Source organism: Scophthalmus maximus, chromosome 3 (genome assembly GCF_022379125.1).
Source record: "Scophthalmus maximus strain ysfricsl-2021 chromosome 3, ASM2237912v1, whole genome shotgun sequence".
NCBI lineage: Eukaryota > Metazoa > Chordata > Actinopteri > Pleuronectiformes > Scophthalmidae > Scophthalmus > Scophthalmus maximus.
In genome coordinates, this window is record NC_061517.1 from 11,817,174 (window position 1) to 11,837,667 (window position 20,494).

A 20,494-nucleotide genomic window follows, 5' to 3' on the forward strand; every position below is an offset into this window, starting at 1 on the left:
GCAGGGATGTCAAAGACTAATTGAAGCAAACAAACACAAACAGGGAACGTGGGCGTTGACCTGGGAACTGTGTCCAGATTCAAAACCACTGTGGTCACAGTAATAACAGGGTGCTCTTTGGCATGCTGTGGCAGTGGTTGAGTCAGGGGCTGGGTGCTAGGAACTAGGGTTGGGAAGTCCCTTCTTTGATTCCTGGTAGACATTCACCTTTCTTGACTCTGTCAGCCACCTACTTTTCCAACTTAGAACAATGACAGAGAAAACATTTTGAATTATGTCCCGGTGGAATTTGATATTGGATTTGGACAGACAAATCATGAATATGTTCTCGTGGCTTTTGAATATACAGTGATTTACTGAAAGTCTCGACTTCTTTGTGTTTTAACCCGCAGTTATTTCGCAATAAAGAAGTCAGGTCAGCATGCAGAGCAAACATATATACATGAAGTACCATAAGCTTACTTATCGTCTCACTCTCACTCCTTGTTCTACGATAATCAAAAATGAGTGTTTCACACATCCTGTAGGAAAATACTCAACCCCATTAAATTATGATTTATGGTCTTACAAATTTCCATTCCAGTTGTTTTCAATCAATTCATTTGTGTAAATGATTGCCTGAATGTGTGGGTATATATTTCTACTAAATTTTAAATATTGGTGGCAGCTTGAGTAAACTTGCATGCAATTTGCTGGGGATTCGTTTAGACTGAAAACATTAATTCACCCACGGCACTTCAAATAAAGTGACTGTGACATCTGTTTTGGTGTTGCATTTCTAAGAAACTGATATTCTATGCAGTGCTGTGGTTATTTGAATATGCTGCATGTGTTTGTTGCACTCTGCAACTTTTTTATGAACAAATTACTTTGGATTACTTATTTTGAATGTATACAAACCCATAGCATATGTTGTCCCCACAGCAGCTGAACTTACAAATATTTCAGTACGTCCATTCCATTTCGTAGATCATTAACAAACACTTTTAAAAAATGAAACCAACTACGTTGGACATGATGTACACAGCAAGAGCATTGCTTACAGAGCACGAAAGGTTATGAAAATATATTGCTTGTGATGCAGAGTAGAGACAGTCTACCAGTGTTATCTCTCAGGGTGCATAAAAATTCTTTATGGAACAATAAATATGCAACATCTCCACTATCACTGTGACTGTGTGAGGGCTGTTGCACAATAAGGCATTTCTACATAACACATAGGCTTTGTGAGTTCACTGTGCACAGTGTTTCAGATCAGGGCAATGAGGGGATTTTTTTTGTGAAGGATTTTAATGGTCACTTGCTATGTAAGACACGCTCCCCTCCATTCTCCCCCTGCTCCTCTCTCTCCCTTGGTGGTTGCTCTGCCAGATAGAGGAACAATGTAGTCTTTCTTACCTGTCGGAGGGTGTACATTCCATCCCGACTAAACTAAGTCTCAATCCAGCCTCCAACCCACCCCTACTTGAACAGGGCCCTCACTGCAACACAGGCTCTGACTCCAGGTGCTCCACATCACACTCCACATACCTTTCGTTTTGGGAGGATTTAAAAGGACACAGTTCTTGTACGGTTTGGTCAGGAGAAATTCAACAATTATGGCTAATTTTCACTCAGTTATACTTCTTGAAATGGTTTTATATGTATATTCATTTCATAATTAGATCCAAGATTGCTTTCAGTCTTCTTTTTTGGGGGGATTTGTGAACATCTACCTCCCTGCAGACAGACAGAATGATTGCCGTGGTGAATGCCAAACTGCTGGTTTGTGGTTTGTCATGTGGGGAAAAGGGAAATTTGGAGGTTGGGGTGCAAGTGTGCTATTAAGGATACAAGAGTGCAAAAAACTGTGGTGTGGGTGCTTTACAGGAAGACTGCGTTTGTCTGCACAGAGCCATCCCATTTATGCCGGTGGCTGAATGAGTAGCTGAGCAGAGTGAGACAGACGGTTGGATAAGAGAGAGCTTGTGTTTTGTATTTCTCGTGACCTTTTAAAAGTAAGCAACAGGAAACATATGTTATAAAGGATATTATCTCCTTATACTCTAACCGCCAGGATTGTGCTACATGAAGTTTGTACTCATCACCTGTTGAAGACGTAGAGAATGCTGCTCAGGTATGTTCACTCACATCTTACTTCTACTGATTTGTCAGATCTTTACTCTTTCTGTTGCAAGGGTACAGAAACTGAGAGGTAATAACTTTAGCATCTTTATGCCATTAAGTTAATGTAACACTGTTCTCTGACACTATGACATTTCATGTCATCATGTAACAAACTGATCATATTTAATCAATATGTATATATATTGTTGCTAAACCTTCCATTCGTTTCAGTTGCAAATGCATACTTTGAGATTTAACACAGATTTAATTTAAGTTAATTTATTGAAATCGAATCTTGCAGACATAATTTTACTTAGTATTATTGACTTCTTTATTTTACTAATTAAACCTGTAAATGGCGATTTTAGTGTTGACAGTGAATTATTTCTTAGAATAAAGGAAACAACCTTGAAAAAAAAACTCACCACCAACATGACACCAGTTACAGCAGGATGTAATAGTTATAGCTGCATGTTCCAGAACCTTTTAACATTACAAAAAAATACAAGTGGCAGGTGATGGCGGATTGCCTTCCACTGCACACGATCGGTTTTGCAATCCACCAAACATCCGTTCTTGGATGACATTTGAAAACTATGCTGAAATTTACCCAGATTTCGTACATGTTTTCAATTGAAGTTTAATTAGGATGCAGACTATTAAAGTCTCTTCAGAGACTACACCAGGAAAGCTGAACTGTTGGTTCTTGTTGGTACTTCACTGTGATACATTCTTAGTCAAATTTATTATTTGACATCATTTTAAAGTAACCTCAACCCCTTCCAGACACCGACTCCAGGCTGTTTCTTCAGCAAAAAACAGTGTAGTAGTTCTTGCATTATTGTCAGCGGAGTAGCCCGAGGCTTCCACTTGTGGACATCACTTTTTTGCATTTATTGAAGAGTCTTGCCTGTTCAAAAAAGTATTCATTGAATCAACACAGAATTAGAAATGATATATGCAAGTAATTAAACTGACCTTTCCATTAACCCATTTTACCTTATTTAAAACATAGAAATAATGTTAGATAATGGGAAGCAATGTAACAGAAGTCTGGGCATATATTTCTCACCCCATCACTGGTTAGGCTATTTAATCCAGGATAAAGCATCTCAACAAATGCAATAAGTTCAGGTTAAAAACAACAAAATAGACTAAAAAACACAGTTTGCATGTGCATGACAAACATAGTACATATGTATGTCTGTGACCTGTGGACCAATGCAAAACTCATCCAAAGTTCTCATCGCTGTTGTTTTTTTAAGTCGTTTTTTCAATTAGTGTACTGAAAACTTCTGAATTCTGATTCTTTGTTTAATTCAGGTGTTCCATAATCCACGTCTGAAAACTTCTGAAGTTGAAGATGGTAAAACGAGAATACTGTATAAGCTAGCCAGAAAGAAAGGCCAAAGATTTCTGCAGACATGTTCGCCATACACCAAATTTTCCAAAGCACCCGTCAGGCCCCAGTGTGTCTTTTAGAGCCACTGTTTTCCCGCAGATTGTCTTATCAGGGGTTGGCATAGCTGCACCCCGGGACATCTGATGGGAGGAGTCAACTCAACTAAACTGAACCCTTCATGTGTTCCAAAAGAACTTACACAACACCCAAACAGTCATTTATTTAGCACCAGCGGGTCTACAGACATGCAGTGTACCGTATGTGTCAGAAATGTTTGCTGTGACGTAATGGTTCACAGATACTTAGTACTTTTCTTTCGTGTATGTCAGAGTGTAGAGGCTGGCTAGGTCCTAATCGTCTGTTTGGTGTCTCCGACAGGTTGTGTATTTGCAGCCAGAGCCTGTCCTGAATGTGTTCGACAGCCAACTATGTTCTCCCACTGAGGAGAACCTGTGAGGTAGGTCAGTGTGTAAAAAGTGGGAAACGCACAATCCAGTCTAAAATAGGCTTCTGAGAGATTTGTGGATGACGTAGGGTTTTTTTCTCCTATTACAAGGTCTTAGCTACTCCAAGCAGGGTGTGTGGGGGAGTACCCATGCCATCAACTTTCCCTGGAGCCAGGCCACATGGAGCTCCTCAGGACACAGAGATGGATGTGGCTTGGCAGGAACTGATGGCCCTCTCAGAGTTGCAGGTAATTTTGAAGTACTGACACACTGTAAAAAAAAAAAAAAAAAAAAGGGGGGGGGGGGGGGGGGGGTATTTTGTTCTGACATTTATGTGGTTAGAAGTTCCTGGTTTCGCCAGTTACTGCACAGATGTGGTTGGAAGTTTACATTAATTTATATGCTGGGGTAGTTTTTTATTCTTTGATTTTTTTTTAATAAATCCTGCATTATCATTTAAGTGAAATATGATTTTCAACAAATGCATATGAGGATGAGCATGTTTATTTCTGCAACATGTTGAACATTATGTATGTATGAAACACAGCTAAAAAGGCAGTTCATGAATAAAAACTAGACAGAATACATACATACAGTATTAATCCATTCTCATTTGATACATAGTGTTGAAAACTATTACATACTCGGGTGATATGGACAACAATGGCCTATTTGAGTAATGGCAGGATGAAGAGATTGTGAGAGGGAGCAAGTGCTGTATGATGCTAGCGGCCCCCTGCACCGTACAATAGCCATCTGTTTCCATGTGAAACCTGATCACATCTATGAAAGCCCTTCATAGGCCTGGGGTGGCATGTTGAAGTGGGGGCAAACTGCACTCTAAGGCAAACCAGATGAATTGTGTTAAAAATGCTGTTCCACTAATTAATTACCAATAAGTATCTTCAATCATTTTGCTTCTGTTGAAGCGATATTTGCGTTTGTCATTCAATCATACCTAGTTGATGCCCTACTTCTTGTTACAGGAGTTTGAAGTCCCTGGTGAAGGCTATGAACCAACACAATACCAAACCATGGAGCCCATGGTCTCTATGAGAGGGTACGGTACAGCTCAGACTCACTCGGCGTCTCCTCCTACTGCATGTGAGCTCATCTCTGCTGACACGTACAATGGATGTTACTCTGAAGAGGTGCCCGTGTGTCATCATCAAGGCAACAACGCAGAGGCAACGTACGGACACTCTGAATATCAGCTCAATGAAAGGATGCACCTAGTATCCTCTCAAGCACTGCCCTCGCTCACGGCTCATAGGGAACAGATGAACATGTCAGGGAACAGTCAGGGGCACAGGAGAGCCAGCACTTTCTTCTCTCAGGGTCCAAGTCAGCACATGCAGTGGACTGCACACGGACAAAATTCACATCTTCGCTCGGCTGATGACCTGGAGTCAGACTCCGGTCTGTCTCTGGGTTCTAGTCCACCTTTGGCCTCCCCCGATAATCCAGCTGGTGGTGTTCCTGGTCGCCAGAGTTTAGATAGTGGCATGACATATAGTGATGGTGACGCAGACGGCATGACGGAGCATGCCAGAAGAGCACACGTCCATTACTCAGTGGACTATCAGAGTCAATCTCAATCATATTTACACTCAGGTGCACATCAGTCTAATTTTTCACCCCAGGCCACTTCGTCCAACACACAAGCTGATGCCCTGACTCTGCGGTCAGTGAAGCAGCATGGCCAGGCCGCTGTTCTGAATTACATGAACAGTGACTTTGGAGTGTCCAGCAGAGGGAGCTCACAGTACAACATCTACACAAAACCACAAGGAAGCGCCTCCATTCCTGCACCACTGAGCAGGGACGAGCGGCGGGCAACGTCCTTGAAGATTCCCTTCCCCATGGAGAAGATTATCAATCTACCTGTGGATGACTTCAATGAGCTCCTGACACAGTACACTCTGACAGATTCTCAACTGGCACTGGTCAGGGACATCAGGAGGAGGGGCAAGAACAAGGTGGCTGCTCAGAATTGCAGGAAGAGGAAGCTCGAGAGCATAGTTCATCTTGAACGAGAACTGAACCAGCTGCATGGCCAAAGAGAGCACTTGGCACAGGAAAGGCTGGAATTCCAACACAGTTTAGCCTTCATTAAGTGTCGCCTTACAGACCTCTACACTGAAGTATTCTCTCACTTGCGAGACGAAGCTGGACAACCATACTCAATAGATGACTACTCCCTGCAACAGACGCCGGATGGTAAAATTTACCTGGTACCTCATACAACCATGTCAAAGAGAGAGCAGTGCTAAAGGGACTCGTCATTTATGCTCCTGCAGGTTTTGTCTGAGTGTGCCAACTGTGACTGGAAGTTACATACATAAGTTCATGCGGTTGCAGTTTTGCCTTAACCCTTAAATCTTGCCATAGATATAACAAAATGACAAAAGACTGAAACCAGAACACGTTATAAAAAATACTTTATTTAAAAACTCTTTAAAAAAAAAACGACACTGCACAGCAGTTAAAAAGTGTAAAAATTCTTCAGCACCAGCATGACGGCCCACAGAAACCTGTGAAGAGGAAAAAAAAAATCAGGTTGAATGGAAACAAAAAAAAAAAACTGAACTGAAAGTGATGTGCAACAAATGAAGGATTTATACCTGATTGAGCCAATGTCATTACAAATGAATCCACGACATGGATTGGGGACCGAGCGAGGAGTTACCTGGAAAGCAGAAATACCAAATAAGTAAAATGCAATCTTCCCAAAAACAATTGTTTATTTTAATAATCAGCATGCAAATTGTTGTAGGACCTCGCTGCACAATTAAGAGGCCAAGTTTACCAGTCAATGGTATAAGTCATAATAAAAACTTTTGCACAAAATGTTACTTCATTATTGGGCTACACATCTCTCTACCAGCTACATGACAAAAGCAAGATATTACTATCAGTAGTTGAGAAGTCTGGTCTTACCTACAGACAGCACTTAAGCCTTTTGGTAGACTGCTGCCTGCTAGTCTCAGGCTTCTGTTCTCACTCTCCCCTGCTTCAATGATCCTGGCGGTGGTTTTGCTACTTCTCTCCCTCAGCTGGCTTCCATGGCTAGCCTCAAAGACTTTGCATGTAAGCTAGCAGCCTCCAGGTGATCTTTGCAGAACTCAAGTCTGTACCAAGTGATGGGCTCCTAATGATGGTGCTTCTCATTCCTCAACCCGTGTTATATTGGTATTTAAGTGAATCTACCATTTATTCATGTGTATGTGTTGCATAGCATGTGATATCTTTTATGTCTCAGACTTCTCCAGACTCCTCGTAGTGTGTAGAATATAGAGCACCCCACCTCTGCCACACATCATCCAATAACAAACACTCCCTTTCCCAATGCACTGAAGAGGCTAACAAGATGTTTAAAAAAACTGAATGTTGGTTTATTTCAGCTTGGTTTGATGCAGTTACAAATAAAAACCAGACTCAAAGAAAAATCTACATAAAACCTTGTTGGAATGCTTGCTTTCCAGAAACACATGATGAAAACAAAAACAAATATTTAAATGAAGACCCTCCATGATTAATCTATTGTACATCTCTTCTTGCAGCAGCAGTAACCTGCCACAACTGTTTGGCTGAGCAGATTTAGGAGGTAAACCTGCAGCTGCCCTGTCACTTCGCTTGCTCCCTTCTCCTTGCTCTCCTCTCCTAAGTACTCAGTCCTGTTGAACAATATGGAACAACATTGTTAACCGTGCACTGACTTGTATGACCTGACATCCAGAGTGATTGTTTTTTTTATTATCGTAATCTGCACTTAACAATTCCCTACGACAACTTCAAACTCTGGTAGCATGATTCAATAATTAAATGTGCAGGCATGATTACGTTCTTACCAGTTCACATTTCAAAAATTCCGTCCTTGACGGCCATAGCCGCCACCACTGTTTGAGCCACCTCCATAGCCACCTGGAATTAAATCAGAATACCCTCAATTCACAGGTGTCGCAGAGCGGTGTTACCGTGCCTGATGTCCATATTCTAGACTCTTACCGAAACTCCTGCCACCACCACCGCCGCCACCGAAGTTGTTCTTCATTGGGCCAAAGTTAGAGGCCTGGGGGTCGTAGTGGCCCATGTTATTGTAGTTCCCACCGCCGCCTCCCCCACCACCACAGTTCCCTGCAAATAAACAATTTACAAATTTAGTTGGACAAATCTGAGCATAGAACAGTCATTAATGTTGTTAGACTAAAATTCTTACCGTAACCATTGTTGTCATATCCATTTCCTCCATAGCCACCACCGCCGCCTCCACCCTGGTTGTAGCCTTGGTTATAACCGCGGTTACCGCCATTATTATATCCACCAGGCCCACCTCCATAGCCTACAACACAAATACACTATAAGTAAGTCGTCAAACTAAACATATTTATCAATATCCAAAAAAGAGTCCCACTTACCACCATCACCTCCTCCATTGCAATTGTAAGGGCCATCTCCATATCTACCCCTACCTCCACCACCACCGCCGCCGCCACCACCACCACCACCACCACCACCACCTGGGGGGAAAAAGCAACATTTGGCTTGAAACGTTAAAGAAATTAAACTAATAGGAGTTAAAGCCTTAATATCAACGAAGTCTTACCCTGGTTAAAGCCTCTGTCATAGTCATAAGGCCTTCCACCTCCACTGCTGCGACCTAAAAGAAAAACCATTAGCTCCAGAATAGTGCTCAATTGATTATCTTGAATATTAATCCTGCTTAACGCAGACATTTTAAATCTTATCCCTCTTACCCATTCCTGCAGTCTGCATCTCCTGCTTTGTAAGGGCCTTCCTCACTTCACAGTTGTGGCAGTTGACTGTGTGATACTTCTGGACTGTGGGACAGAAAAAGCATTTAATAGCCATACAAGACAATGGGTCCAGTTTGATATTACCTTCAATAAAAGAAGATATGTACTCACTGACAATCCGGTCAACTGAATCATGGTCATCGAAGGTGACGAAGGCAAAGCCCCTCTTCTTTCCGGTACTGCGATCCGTCATGATATCAATGACCTCAATTTTGCCAAACTGCTCGAAGTAATCTCGCAGGTGTGCCTCCTCTGTGTCTTCCTTGATGCCTCCAACAAATATCTTCTTGACTGTTACATGAGCGCCGGGCCGGTTTGAATCCTATGATCAGAAACATTGGCGCTTAAATACATGTACCAGCCGTGACATGCAAATCGTATTTACTCTGTATGACATAGGGTAGTGTATTCAGCTTTAACACACCTCCCTGGAAACGGCTCGTTTAGGCTCTACCACTCTTCCATCAACTTTATGGGGACGAGCAGTCATGGCGTCGTCCACTTCTTGTACTGACGAGTATGTAACAAAACCAAAGCCCCTGGATCTCTTGCTGTTGGGGTCCCTCATGACCTAGACAGAAGAAGCTTGAATTATTCAGTCCCACAAGCTTACACACACACACACACACAATGACATTAAAGAACACCTAGTCAAGAAGTTGCCAATGCAGACCTGCAATAATGCTACCTTTTTAAGTGTTGATTCAACACAGTGATCATTTTGATGAGTTGAATTGTGTTTATATTATTCTACCCGACCCCATAAACACCAATGAATGTGCAGCACACAAACTACTATTTATAAAGCCAGCGTCTACTTTCAGCATTTGAAATATGGGGGACATTCAGTTAAGCATCCTCACTCAAGTACAACTGGCTCCTATGTTGACATGGTTCAGTTGCACCACATGAAAAAATCCCCATGATTTAGGAGCAATCAATCATCTAATAGAACGCTTATGTCGGCTGCATTTACCTGAATGATATCGGACACTGAATAATACAATAAAACCCCACTTACCACGCAGTCTGTGAGGCTGCCCCATTTCTCAAAATGGGCCCGCAAGCTCTCGTCTGTGGTCTCGAAGCTCAGACCTCCAATGAACAGCTTGCGGAGCTGCTCCGGCTCACGTGGGACCTAGACAATGGACAAAAGACACCAACGTCGGGTCACATTCAGCGGTTTCCATAAACAAACAAGTGCGCTTAATTTATGTTCACGTCACGCAGGATTTTTGGGGGGGGCGGGGGGGTAACGATGCACTCGTGGTTTATTAATCCAATGCTGCGTCATAAATCAAACATCAAGGAACGGTGGTGGAGGCAGCCGTAGCCGCCATTAACGCTAACAGTCTGGTCAGATTATTGAACGGCACATTCGACTACAAGAGTATGCAAACACTAAATGCACTGGTCTGATAGCGTAATGATATGGCCCTTTGTACAGAAAGTACAGAGACCATAGGCGTTTAGTGAAAGTACAAGTACATTACTGAGTGCATGAACAATAGGCCACGAGGCCCAGCTGTTATAAAATGGCGGCTTCGCAACGCTAGATAGCCGCGGCAACTCTGATGAAAACGCAGTTTGCATCGAGCATAGCGTGTCTGAAATTGCTGCACGTAGCTAATCGTAGCGTACGTTCCGACAGCACTTCTTTTTTTTTAAGTTAAATTCTTTAACATTGTAATACTCACATCTTTCGACATCTTGCGTCAAATCACTGGACGACTCCCTGTGAAAAGCCCGATCAGAGGTGATCTGCGTCAGATGAATTCTGTACCCTCCTCAACAGTACAATAAATAGTAACAGATACTCCCCTTTCCCCCCCTCGGATTGGTCGGTAGTTCCCGCTGCAGTCCGTCGTCAGCAAGGATTGATTCCCGATAGGACCAAACTCAATCAATCACTGCCAGCAGCCAATAACCTCTGCGGTAAGTGGACACTTCACAACGGGGGGGTGTGAAGATGGTTTCGACGTGAAAAAAAAGCATTTCTAATGTGTTATCAGGTTAGTAAACATATAATGCAACTAAATTGTGTTGCTTACATTCATATATTGAGGGGAGGCATAAAATAAATATGACATTTAAAGGATATTTCGCCAATCATTAATGATTCTGACTTAGGACTTGTGGGTGGATAATAAATACATCACATTCACACGTCCATATCCTATTTGCGCGTTATGAGGAGGAATGTAACGCAAATGCATTAAAGTAAACCTGCCGCCAACACTTGCAATCATGGTAAACGCATACACGGTGTTTATGTAGGTCATCAGCTGACCGAGGGGCGGGTACGTGCACCGTGCGCCTTAAACGCGCGCTTTTCTTACGCACAGGCAAGCGCATCTTTTGTGAAGCAGGCTAGATGCTACGTTAGCCCCAGCGTTGGCCTGAAAAACTACGGGTCCGTAAATCTCACAGAAAACACACGTTTTTGCGGCGGATAACCGGCAACACATTCAAAGGGTAGGACATGTTTTTACAAATCCGAGCATCTTTTGTATGTGTGCGATTTTGGTATCGAAATTAGCTAGTGTTAGCTCGATGGAGCGTTAGCTCGCAGGCTAGCCGCGTTAGCAAGTTTGCTTCTCGTACCCAGCGGTGAGCTAGTCGCATAGCAAACACGCCGTATCGTCATGATTGTGTGTCCTTGTTGCTAAGTTTACTTCTAACTGTGAACGCGTTATGAGTTTAAACTTTATAACGTAACAATAGTCGGTTAAATAGGAAAACATTTTTTCCACACAGGAATGCATGTTGCAGTTTGGATCAACGACAATGAAACGATGCCTGTGTTGGCTATGCTTACGTCCAGCTAAACAAACCGGCGCTAGCTTACTTGCTAAGTACACCGTCCGGTAACTAACAGTGTCTTCTTTGCATTCAACGTTATTGGGTTACTTTGCGTCGGCATGTCGCCTGGGCAGCATCCAATCTAATGTGACGCTCTTTAAACGTTAGCTTCACTGTCGTTTCTTCTCGCACAGGGAAGTGCCTTTGGCCTGCAACAGCGTAGTGTTCGGCAGCAAAGCTTGCAATGGGCAAAAAGTCTCGCGAAGAGGACTCCTCATCCTCGGATGAGGAAGAATATGTTGTGGAGAAGGTGCTGGACAGGAGGGTGGTGAAAGGCAGAGTTGAGTTCTTCCTGAAGTGGAAAGGATACTCAGAGTAAGTTGTACTGTTACCATTATGCTAACCGGGACGTGCACAGGCTCCACAGCAGTTTCAAGCTACATCAACGGTGTGCAGTGCTGCAGATACAATTGGACAACAGAAATATTAATTTCATATTCATATTAGTTCTAGGTTAGAGAAACAAAAAGAAGGGAACATTGAATACTTTTGACTTTTTGGTTGAATAGATCAAGATATATGTGAATAAGTCACCTTGGGCTGTGAGAAATTGTATCAGTGTCACTAATTTCTGCCATTTTTGATTTAGCATTTACATAATCAGATGATCATTCAAAAGTATACAATAAATAATCAATAATTGTAGCCAAAATGTTATTGGCCAGACTCTAAGGGGTATTTTTGAGTTATACAACAGTCCCACAAACCTATAAAATTGCATGGTTTTACATTACTGCTGCTTTAGGGCTATGAAAAGAACAAGGTACAAGTTAAATTACAATGTTATGGACATCCTACATTTGATATAGTGATTTTTGATAGGTTATTCATGTCTAATAATTGCTGTAAATTAACAGATATGGCTGTGGTGTACATTAGCTAACTTTCTGCCCTGTGATCTTCCTCAGTAAGCACAATACTTGGGAGCCAGAGAAGAATCTGGATTGCCCAGAACTTATTTCAGAATTCATGAAGACCTACAAGAAAAGCAGCACCAGCACCACCAGCAGCAGCAGCAGCGGCGGTGGTGGTGGTGGTGGCGGAAGCTCCACACCTAGCGGCGGGGCCAGTAAAACAAACGCAGGCCCCTTGGGACGATCCAAAGACTCGAGCAGCTCGAAGAAGAGAAGCTCAGATGACGATGAGGAAGGTGGAAGTAAAGCCAAAAAGAAAAAAGAGGTGCGTAGCATATTACAAATTTGAAACACATTTAGATTTGGTAAGTAACTGTCTCTCAAATTTAACCTAAAGTGGTGGTAAGTATAGGATTCAACCAGACAAATTGTATGTGTATGGGATATAGTTCAGTAAATTTGGATTATTTGCATGTATGATATTAACATGCTGCTAGTTGTACTGCACAATGGAGACTCAAAAGCAGTTTCCACTATTGAGAGAAACAAAAGTTAAACTCTTGATTAAAAAGTCATGGTGTTTATGTTGATGGGTGTCTCATCTTTGAAGAAAGAGACATTAACTATCATATACCTTTCTATGAATACATTTCCAATGATTTTTCAAGACCTCTGCCCATGTAATTTGGCTTACGGTAACCATATTTTGCATCTAATCAGTTGATTTTTTTCTGAAACGAGATAACCCTAACCAAAATAAGAATAAAATGACACCTGGAAAACAAATGACCTGTAAAATGTTGCGTTTACAGCTCTACAGGTGCATCATGGAAACATGCTTTTATTTGCCAATATATCTAAACATAATAGGTCTACAATCTTACAGTTGATAGTGCACAAAAACGCTTGCAATGTAAATTGAGGTCTATACTGTTTTCTTGCAGGATGACATTCTAGTTGCCCGTGGGTTTGAACGGGGACTTGAGCCAGAGAAGATCATTGGAGCAACTGACTCGTGTGGAGACCTTATGTTTCTTATGAAGTGGTAGGTTTTGTTGATACATTCCCCTCAACATTTGATTTTGAAACTTTTTACGTTTTTATGTGAAGTTTAAGTGCAAAAAAATGTTTTAAATACCACAGGCATTGCATGAAATGATTTTAGGGGATATGTAAATCTTCCACTTCATTGCCCCTGAATAACATTTTGATAAATTTGTGTGTTGAGGCTTTAGTGAAACTGGTATTGGTGCTCTTATGGTTTCTGGGTGTCAACCTCTGGTATTGCTGCCTGCAGCAGTGGCTGTATTTAGTATCACTGCTTGCTACAGGTAATTGAATAATTCTTGGAAACAGCAGATCTCAACGCGCCTGATTGCTACTAGCAATCTTGCTCAATAGCAGATACAATAGCCTACCTGTCCCTTCATGTACAACTGGTAAAATCACACCATATTTGGGTTTTGAAATCTGATCAAAGAAAATATTGTCAAATAGCAAAAAAATATGAAAATCCCCTCGCCTGCTAAAGAAGTTCAATTGAGAGCAGATGCTTATTTTTAAACTATAGTAATTAAGGTTACAAATGTAATGTAATGTTAATCCACTGAACTACCAAAAACAAAAATCTGACTTGGCAATGACATAGTTTCACTCCAGTCTAATTCTGTGAAAAAAAAAACCTGTGACACACCCGGACTTGATGCAGGCATGACACATCTTTATCATACGTTGTGACTCAAACTCCACTCGGTTGCAGTTAATTTATCTTTTTGAACTACTCCCACTACCTTGTGTTTGCAGCTATGTACAGTCCTTAACAAACTCTGGTCTTTATCTCTTGCAGGAAAGACTCTGATGAGGCGGATCTTGTGCTTGCCAAGGAGGCAAATCATAAGTGTCCACAGATCGTCATAGCCTTCTATGAGGAACGTCTCACCTGGCATGAAGACGGTGACAAGAAGGAGAAAGACGCTGTCAGTGCGTGAGTGCATGACCTCAGGAGGAAACGGGACCTCCTCCATTGCAGGGACAAGCTCGATTCAGACATTTTCCCACACCAACCCTCCCATCCACCCTCTTTACCATGTCCTACAACAGAGCACAAGGGCCCCAGACTGCTGAGAAGAATCCATCGGGCAGGAGGAGAAGCTGTAGCGGACATATGTGATATGCTACTGGGGAGGGTTTCTGCTGTTCTGTCTTTTGTATTCTTTACCATCTTTTTTTTATATCTTGACTTGTCATGTTTTATGACAAATATGATATTTTGCATCCATGTGTGCAGGTGGTCATCTGTTAAAACTAAGAATATCGTCTTGAGAGTCAGGGTTGGGACAAGCTGTGTAAACCATGGACCCATCCCAATGCAAGCAGTGCCCCCAGCTTTCTTTAAGAACCCTATGATAAGGAGAACATAGTATTGTTAATCAGGAAGCAACCACAGCAGCATTTTCCTAAGTGCATAATAATCACTTTATCTCCTGTAGATTTTTTCGGTTTCTTCGGTCGACTTGAAAAACAACTATTCAGTTTGCAAACTTGCTGAGGACACCGGCCAAATCATCTCTTTATAATGTAGTGATGATATCCGTGTTGGTATTTTTTTAAATGTCTTTTTTTAATCTCTTCTGATAACCGAGTTTTAACATGTGAATGTTGTGTTGTGGTTTTTTTTCTTTTCTTAATGCTACCACAGTTGAAGAAAAGGACAATAAAAAAGATTGTACTGAGTTTTAAACTGTTCTCCCACATCCCCCACCTTTTTTTTTTTTTAATTTTTTTAGCAGCAGCAGCGTTTTATTTGGACCAGTCTCATTTTCACAGGTTGGACATTCTTCACCGTCTCTCTAGATTGAGTGAAACCAGCATTCACACCAGCCATTGAGTTCTGCCACCTTGTGGCTAAATGATGAAGCTCTTTAGAAACATGAGACCAATCTGTACAATGACGACAACTGCTGTTAGTGATACATGCATAGATGTTTTTTAGAGGTATTTTTTTAACAATGCAAAACTGTTGAAGCCACTTAGCAACTGGGAGGGTTAATGATTGTTATTGTCATGATGATTAGAAGCATTAAAACCAGTTTCTGGTTGGCTTATGCATATCATTGGTTTTATTGTAATGACTAACATGGTGGTTCCTGGTTACAAGTGTTAAAATATTTCTGGGACCAAGTTGCAACCTGGAAAATTGAGATCAGTTCCTCTACACAAAAAAGATAGGATACCGATTTTTGATTGGCTGTGTTCCAACATGGACTCTTGAGACTGGATTTTAAATGTTTACAGACAGATCTGCTTTTTTTTTTTTACCCCTTAAGTAATTTCAGCAATATTGGGCATTGTGAATGAAAGGCTTGGATCTTTGCCACTTCACATACATAACTTAAATCACTTAGATTATGACTTGTTATTATCCGTCATTAAATATTTTGTCCTTTCGCACCCCTTGGGTTTTGTCAGTTATAACTGGGGCAGAATTTATAAAAAGTAGACTTTCTTGTGAATTAAATGTTAAAAGTATGTGTACAGCAGCACCCTTTTAAATAAACATTTTCAATGTTAAAGCAGATGTCATTTGTTATTTTTATTTCAGGTATGTGACTGGAATTTAATCCTGGACAGCAGGGTGAAATGAATTGTTTTGGATGAAAGACAACCCTTCAGGACATTTCCTACTATCATGGTAGGAAAAATAAATATCTGTCCTGGGGGAATAATAAAACATTTAAGTCACAAATGTCATAAGACCGGAACACTTTTTGTTGAGGAAGAGCACCAGCTGCTCTCATCCAGCAGATGGCAATGTTAAATAGCATTGGTAAAAGACAACTATTTTTATGCAAGTCATTCACAGTTGAAACACTTATAAAAGTCGCTCACAACAACAACTCACAAACGTGTCTTTTCAGATCGGCCCTAATTTTGTACTGTTTTTAGAGGTGCACTGATTCATGAAGTGTTCACTGTCTGACATGTCTTATAATCTGTTGAACCCACCTGTAAGTCTACAAACTCACTTTACGCAGTCTTTAATCACACAAATTTGTTTTGAATTCAGTTTGTAAAAGTACTAGATACAGTATGGCAGATCAGTGTCTAAAGGCCTTAAGTCATTAAAAAGGGCAATCACTGACAAACCAAGTACACTGAATATGTCGTGCTGCACTTTGTGAGGAAAATTATTGTTTTTCCCTATTGGAAACTTACTCAAGAGAAATGACAAATAGGGAACAAACATAGCGGCCAGTTTCCATTAAAGCTAGACTTTGAAATGTGAGAAGGAGGAGGACCCATTTTGTCACACTCTGTCCACCGCAACACAAACAGGAAATTAGTTATTTATGAAAGATTTGAGTTGTTTGCTATAATAAAGAAAATAGATGTGGACTAAGGGTAGTGTCTCAGCTGCAGGGAACAACTGCAATATCAGCAATAAACTACAGTGAAGGTTGAGTCTAATCCCTGTTCTTCTCTCACCACCCTCTTTTTCTTTCCTACTGCCTTTTATAGTGACTCTGTCTTTCTCGCTCTCTCTGACACACACACACACACACACACACACAAAGTGCTGCTCGGCTACGTCTAAAGTGATGGAATTTTCCTAGCAAAAAGGCTTTTACACTCCAAATGGAATGCAAAGGTCACCAGTAAATTTCCAGCCCCTGGGACCATTAAGCTGGGCAAAGGGAGCGAGCAGCAGGCTGTTTTATGGAGCCTGGAGCTGTCTGCTGACAAACCCAGGCCAGGAGGTTTGGTTGGGAAAGCCACAGTGGTACTTGTGGAAGCGCTGCCTCAGATGTGTGTGGCAAATACAGATGTAGAGGCCGTGCTGGTGCCTGGTCAACAGGCACGCAGAGTGAATCTTCATTGACACCAAACAACTAAATGAGGAAATACATTTTTTAGGGCTTTTGCAAGAGATGAGTGTGTACTGCAATCTGGTCGGGAGCAATCGATGCCTTGCTCAGTTGCGGTTGCAGATGCAATCATAGATTTTTCACCCTATGATTGAGTATGATTGGAAATTTTGAATTAAATATTTTAACCCATTTGTTTTAACATGCATTATTTATCATCGAAAATGACAATGCTGCTGTTTTTTCTAGCCAAGCCAGTCTTGCAGAGTACACTAGTTTTATTAATTTATTAATTTATTTATTTATTCAAAGCAGCCTTCAAACATACCAGCAACTTCTAATGAGTTCCAGTGGGTATTGCCCTCGGCAGAGGTGAGTCGCCTTGCAACACATTACACCAAATGGGTGCCAGGGGAGCTACTGTGCAGCTGTGGTAAGGGAAGGCACTGCCGCAGTGGGCCTCATCAGTGTAACACAGCTTGTTCAAGGATACCACTAAAAAAATAAAAAATATATAAATGTGCACTCACACAGACAACATTGACACACAGCACAATACGCTTCCACATCATATATGGAAAGAAAAAAATGATTCATCGTTTTTGGTTTCAGGAAGAAAAAAAAACTGTGAAAATTCTCCCAAACTGATGTAAATCATGAGTATCACAGAGGCCTGTGTAATTTGATGTGGCCTTTCTCGTGCTGTGATCATGTAGGCACAGCTGCCAAACAGCTGTGTCTCCATTTCCTTGTTGCGACCAGATGAAAAGGTCTGCAGTGATGACTGGCGCATCATCTCTCAGCACAGGGCCCTGATCTGTGTGAAGGTGATTGGGATGTGATGTTCTAATTTGGGGTGGCTATCACACTTAATGTGCAGTAAAGCACCATAGACAAAGATTCTTCCGTCTAAATGCCCCCCCCCCCCCCCCCCCTCCTGCTGTACTGCGCCATGACTCTCACCGCCAACACTCTGCTGGCTGTGTTTCCTCTTTACCAACCCCCCCACTCCTCCCTTCATCTCCTCTCTCCACCAGGGGAAAGAGTTATAGCTGCCATAAAAGGCAGGTAATGCATTGTTAACTAATTCTGTCTGCTCAGAGCTGATATATCCTCTGCTCTAAATCTCCGTGCTTCCAATAAAATGCAAATGCTAATGCTTGCCCTCCATGAGCTGATATCATTTTTAACAGGCCAGAGGTAAATGCTAGAGAAGGGTGGGGTTGGCCAGAGGTAGTCTGTGACACGCCGGGGCTCTAAGCCTTTATGGTTCATTCTGTCGGAAAAGAGACCTCCAGAAATGGTCCACACATCATGGGCCAAAACTACAAAAGTGTGTACATATGGCTGTTGGTATGCACATGAGACTGCAACAGTACATTTTTAATAAGCCAAGGCTGTACGTAGTTACCCTGTGACACTTTAAATCTAGTGTGTTATGTTTTTAATGGAGAAGCCAGCGCAAGAGTCAGCACTCATTCACCATCAAATAACAGAGGCCAATTTGCCTGCGGTTGCAATGCATCATTTTTCCATGTTAATAGTAGTGTCATACTTCGTGTAACCTTGGGCTTCTAAATATTGATCCACTTCTAGATTTTCAATTATCCTGTGCCGTTTTTCTGCCATCTGGTAAGGACTAGTGATTTGTGTTCCTTCATATCTGGAGGCTTGTCCTGTAATTAGACCATAAATTAATTTGCCGAGAGAAAGCAACAAAATAAAAAGATTGAAGGCATTAAGTAAGTCCTCTGTTGTTAGAGACAGAAAATCATAGGGAACCACCGCACAGTGTTTCATTCACTGAAATAAGATAATTGGATTACAAATTCCAAAACCATAACTTCTCTGTTCCTGCATGTGTCACTTGTTTTTCTTTCAAGTATTTAAAACCATGCTGCTGCGAACGATTGCTTATAAGTCAGCTCTTTATTAAATGGCTAGAAATCACCCACTGACATAATTATATCTAATTATTTGCAGTGCCGCAGCAAAAATGACGAGGAAAAATGGGGTAGATTAGTGTCAAAATGTGTGTGAAAGTTTGCAGCGGGACTGTGCTGTGATTCCATCAGTGGATTTCAAATGATCCCCCGCACTGGCAGACAACAATTGCGTGCTCTGAAACCTAGCTCTTATTTACAGCGCAGCTCAAGTGGAGGTACTAAAAATCCAAATGCATCTTGATTGATTTTAAATTGGGAGAATATGCTCTCATGCAAGATTAGCTCATTGTCCCCTGCTGCTAAATTACACATAGTGATGGGGGGTGTCGTTGCAGTGTCTGAGCATTACAACTGCAGCTCACTTTGCCATGTGGAAACTCACATTAGACAAGCCTAAGTTGCTCGCTCAAAGCAATTAAGAGAAAAATTATGTAACAGAATTGGCTTTTTCTTGGGGTGGAAATTGCAAAACCAGCAGGGTCTGAGTTTAAAACACTGCATACAGGCTACAAATTGTTCGACAGTGACTGAGGGCGAGGTGACAGTAAGACTAGCGCAGTTGTCTGTCGGTGGAATACTGCATCGGTGTACCTTGTCTAGATGACACCTCGGGTGTTGCTAAGCAAGGCCACAGCTGCCAGCATACTCTGATCATATCTTGTTGGGCTCGAGAGGCAAGGTCAGCCAACGCAGAGCCCACCTGCTCCCCCACTCTCCATCACACAGTCCCTCAGCCCTGGCCTCCTGGAGCGAACACGCCTGACTGCCGCGCTGCTATACAGACAGCATGTGTCCCTGAATTTATGATGGCGACTTATTGGCGGCCTTTCGCGTTAAAAGTCATCTTGAGTTTCCCAGTCTAGCCGTATGTGTAGCGAGCGTTAATCCATTAACATTCAGAGCAGACACGTACTGAGGCTGGCTTTCTGCCTGCCCTGAGCCCTGACAGGCTTTGACCCACCGCTGACCACAACATTCCCCCGCCTCTGCTCCCAGCCGTAGCCTGCCTCAGCATAATACAGCGCCATAAACTATCTAATGTTACACTGTATATGAATGTTGAAGTTTTATATGCTTGAGGTCCAATACGCAAGGCTTATAGCCCACCGAGAAAAGTCCAGCCGTGACAGCCTTCTCTTGGCAGAGAAGGGGAAAAAACTGTCCACTGTGGAACTCGACACATCTCAGATTTTAAT

General features: G+C 41.9%; 3 protein-coding genes across 10 annotated transcripts; 2 read left to right on the plus strand and 1 right to left on the minus strand.

The window, feature by feature from the left end:
- Positions 1–1,913: 1,913 nt before the first annotated feature.
- nfe2 (nuclear factor, erythroid 2) lies at positions 1,914–7,455 on the plus strand. 4 transcript variants are annotated; one of them, XM_047331321.1, is made up of 4 exons: positions 1,914–2,116; positions 3,887–3,965; positions 4,065–4,202; positions 4,941–7,455. In XM_047331321.1, the coding sequence occupies exons 2-4, from the start codon at positions 3,918–3,920 to the stop codon at positions 6,225–6,227; spliced, it is 1,473 nt and encodes a 490-aa protein (XP_047187277.1). In that variant the 5' UTR covers positions 1,914–2,116; positions 3,887–3,917; the 3' UTR covers positions 6,228–7,455. The 4 variants fall into 4 exon arrangements, with proteins under 4 accessions (XP_047187277.1, XP_047187279.1, XP_035502293.1 ...); XM_047331323.1 differs by having other exon boundaries at positions 3,902–3,965; XM_035646400.2 differs by lacking the exon at positions 1,914–2,116 and adding an exon at positions 3,691–3,765.
- On the minus strand, positions 6,379–10,623 carry hnrnpa1b (heterogeneous nuclear ribonucleoprotein A1b). 4 transcript variants are annotated; one of them, XR_004795466.2, is made up of 12 exons: positions 10,469–10,623; positions 9,793–9,909; positions 9,196–9,342; positions 8,883–9,093; positions 8,712–8,795; positions 8,561–8,614; positions 8,373–8,474; positions 8,174–8,296; positions 7,963–8,091; positions 7,806–7,878; positions 6,579–6,643; positions 6,379–6,488 (listed from the first exon to the last, which is right to left on the minus strand). XR_004795466.2 is itself a non-coding variant. In XM_035646403.2 (11 exons), exons 1-10 carry the CDS (start codon positions 10,478–10,480, stop codon positions 7,817–7,819), a joined length of 1,041 nt encoding a protein of 346 aa, XP_035502296.2. In that variant the 5' UTR covers positions 10,481–10,623; the 3' UTR covers positions 6,379–6,643; positions 7,806–7,816. The 4 variants fall into 4 exon arrangements, 3 of the variants coding, with proteins under 3 accessions (XP_035502296.2, XP_035502294.2, XP_035502299.1); XM_035646403.2 differs by having other exon boundaries at positions 6,379–6,643; XM_035646401.2 differs by lacking the exons at positions 6,379–6,488; positions 6,579–6,643 and adding an exon at positions 7,328–7,631.
- A 435-nt stretch (positions 10,624–11,058) lies between these two features.
- On the plus strand, positions 11,059–16,059 carry cbx5 (chromobox homolog 5 (HP1 alpha homolog, Drosophila)). Of its 2 annotated transcripts, XM_035646410.2 has the most exons (6): positions 11,059–11,246; positions 11,529–11,638; positions 11,768–11,948; positions 12,542–12,812; positions 13,432–13,532; positions 14,334–16,059. In XM_035646410.2, exons 3-6 carry the CDS (start codon positions 11,818–11,820, stop codon positions 14,473–14,475), a joined length of 645 nt encoding a protein of 214 aa, XP_035502303.2. In that variant the 5' UTR covers positions 11,059–11,246; positions 11,529–11,638; positions 11,768–11,817; the 3' UTR covers positions 14,476–16,059. The 2 variants fall into 2 exon arrangements, with proteins under 2 accessions (XP_035502303.2, XP_035502302.2); XM_035646409.2 differs by lacking the exon at positions 11,529–11,638 and having other exon boundaries at positions 11,069–11,246.
- Positions 16,060–20,494: the final 4,435 nt, after the last annotated feature.

Bases quoted from the DNA above. Each gene is read 5' to 3' on its own strand.
- nfe2 (XM_047331321.1), top strand. From the start codon at position 3,918: ATGTGTTCGACAGCCAACTATGTTCTCCCACTGAGGAGAACCTGTGAG. The intron at 3,966-4,064 runs GTAGGTCAGTGT...TCCTATTACAAG, and splicing joins CACTGAGGAGAACCTGTGAG to GTCTTAGCTACTCCAAGCAG. The intron at 4,203-4,940 runs GTAATTTTGAAG...TTCTTGTTACAG, and splicing joins TGGCCCTCTCAGAGTTGCAG to GAGTTTGAAGTCCCTGGTGA.
- hnrnpa1b (XM_035646403.2), bottom strand. The intron at 9,343-9,792 runs GTAAGTGGGGTT...TCTTCTGTCTAG, and splicing joins GCAGCCTCACAGACTGCGTG to GTCATGAGGGACCCCAACAG. The intron at 7,879-7,962 runs GTAAGAGTCTAG...ATTTAATTCCAG, and splicing joins TGGTGGTGGCAGGAGTTTCG to GTGGCTATGGAGGTGGCTCA.
- cbx5 (XM_035646410.2), top strand. From the start codon at position 11,818: ATGGGCAAAAAGTCTCGCGAAGAGGACTCCTCATCCTCGGATGAGGAA. The intron at 12,813-13,431 runs GTGCGTAGCATA...GTTTTCTTGCAG, and splicing joins AAGCCAAAAAGAAAAAAGAG to GATGACATTCTAGTTGCCCG. The intron at 13,533-14,333 runs GTAGGTTTTGTT...TATCTCTTGCAG, and splicing joins CTTATGTTTCTTATGAAGTG to GAAAGACTCTGATGAGGCGG.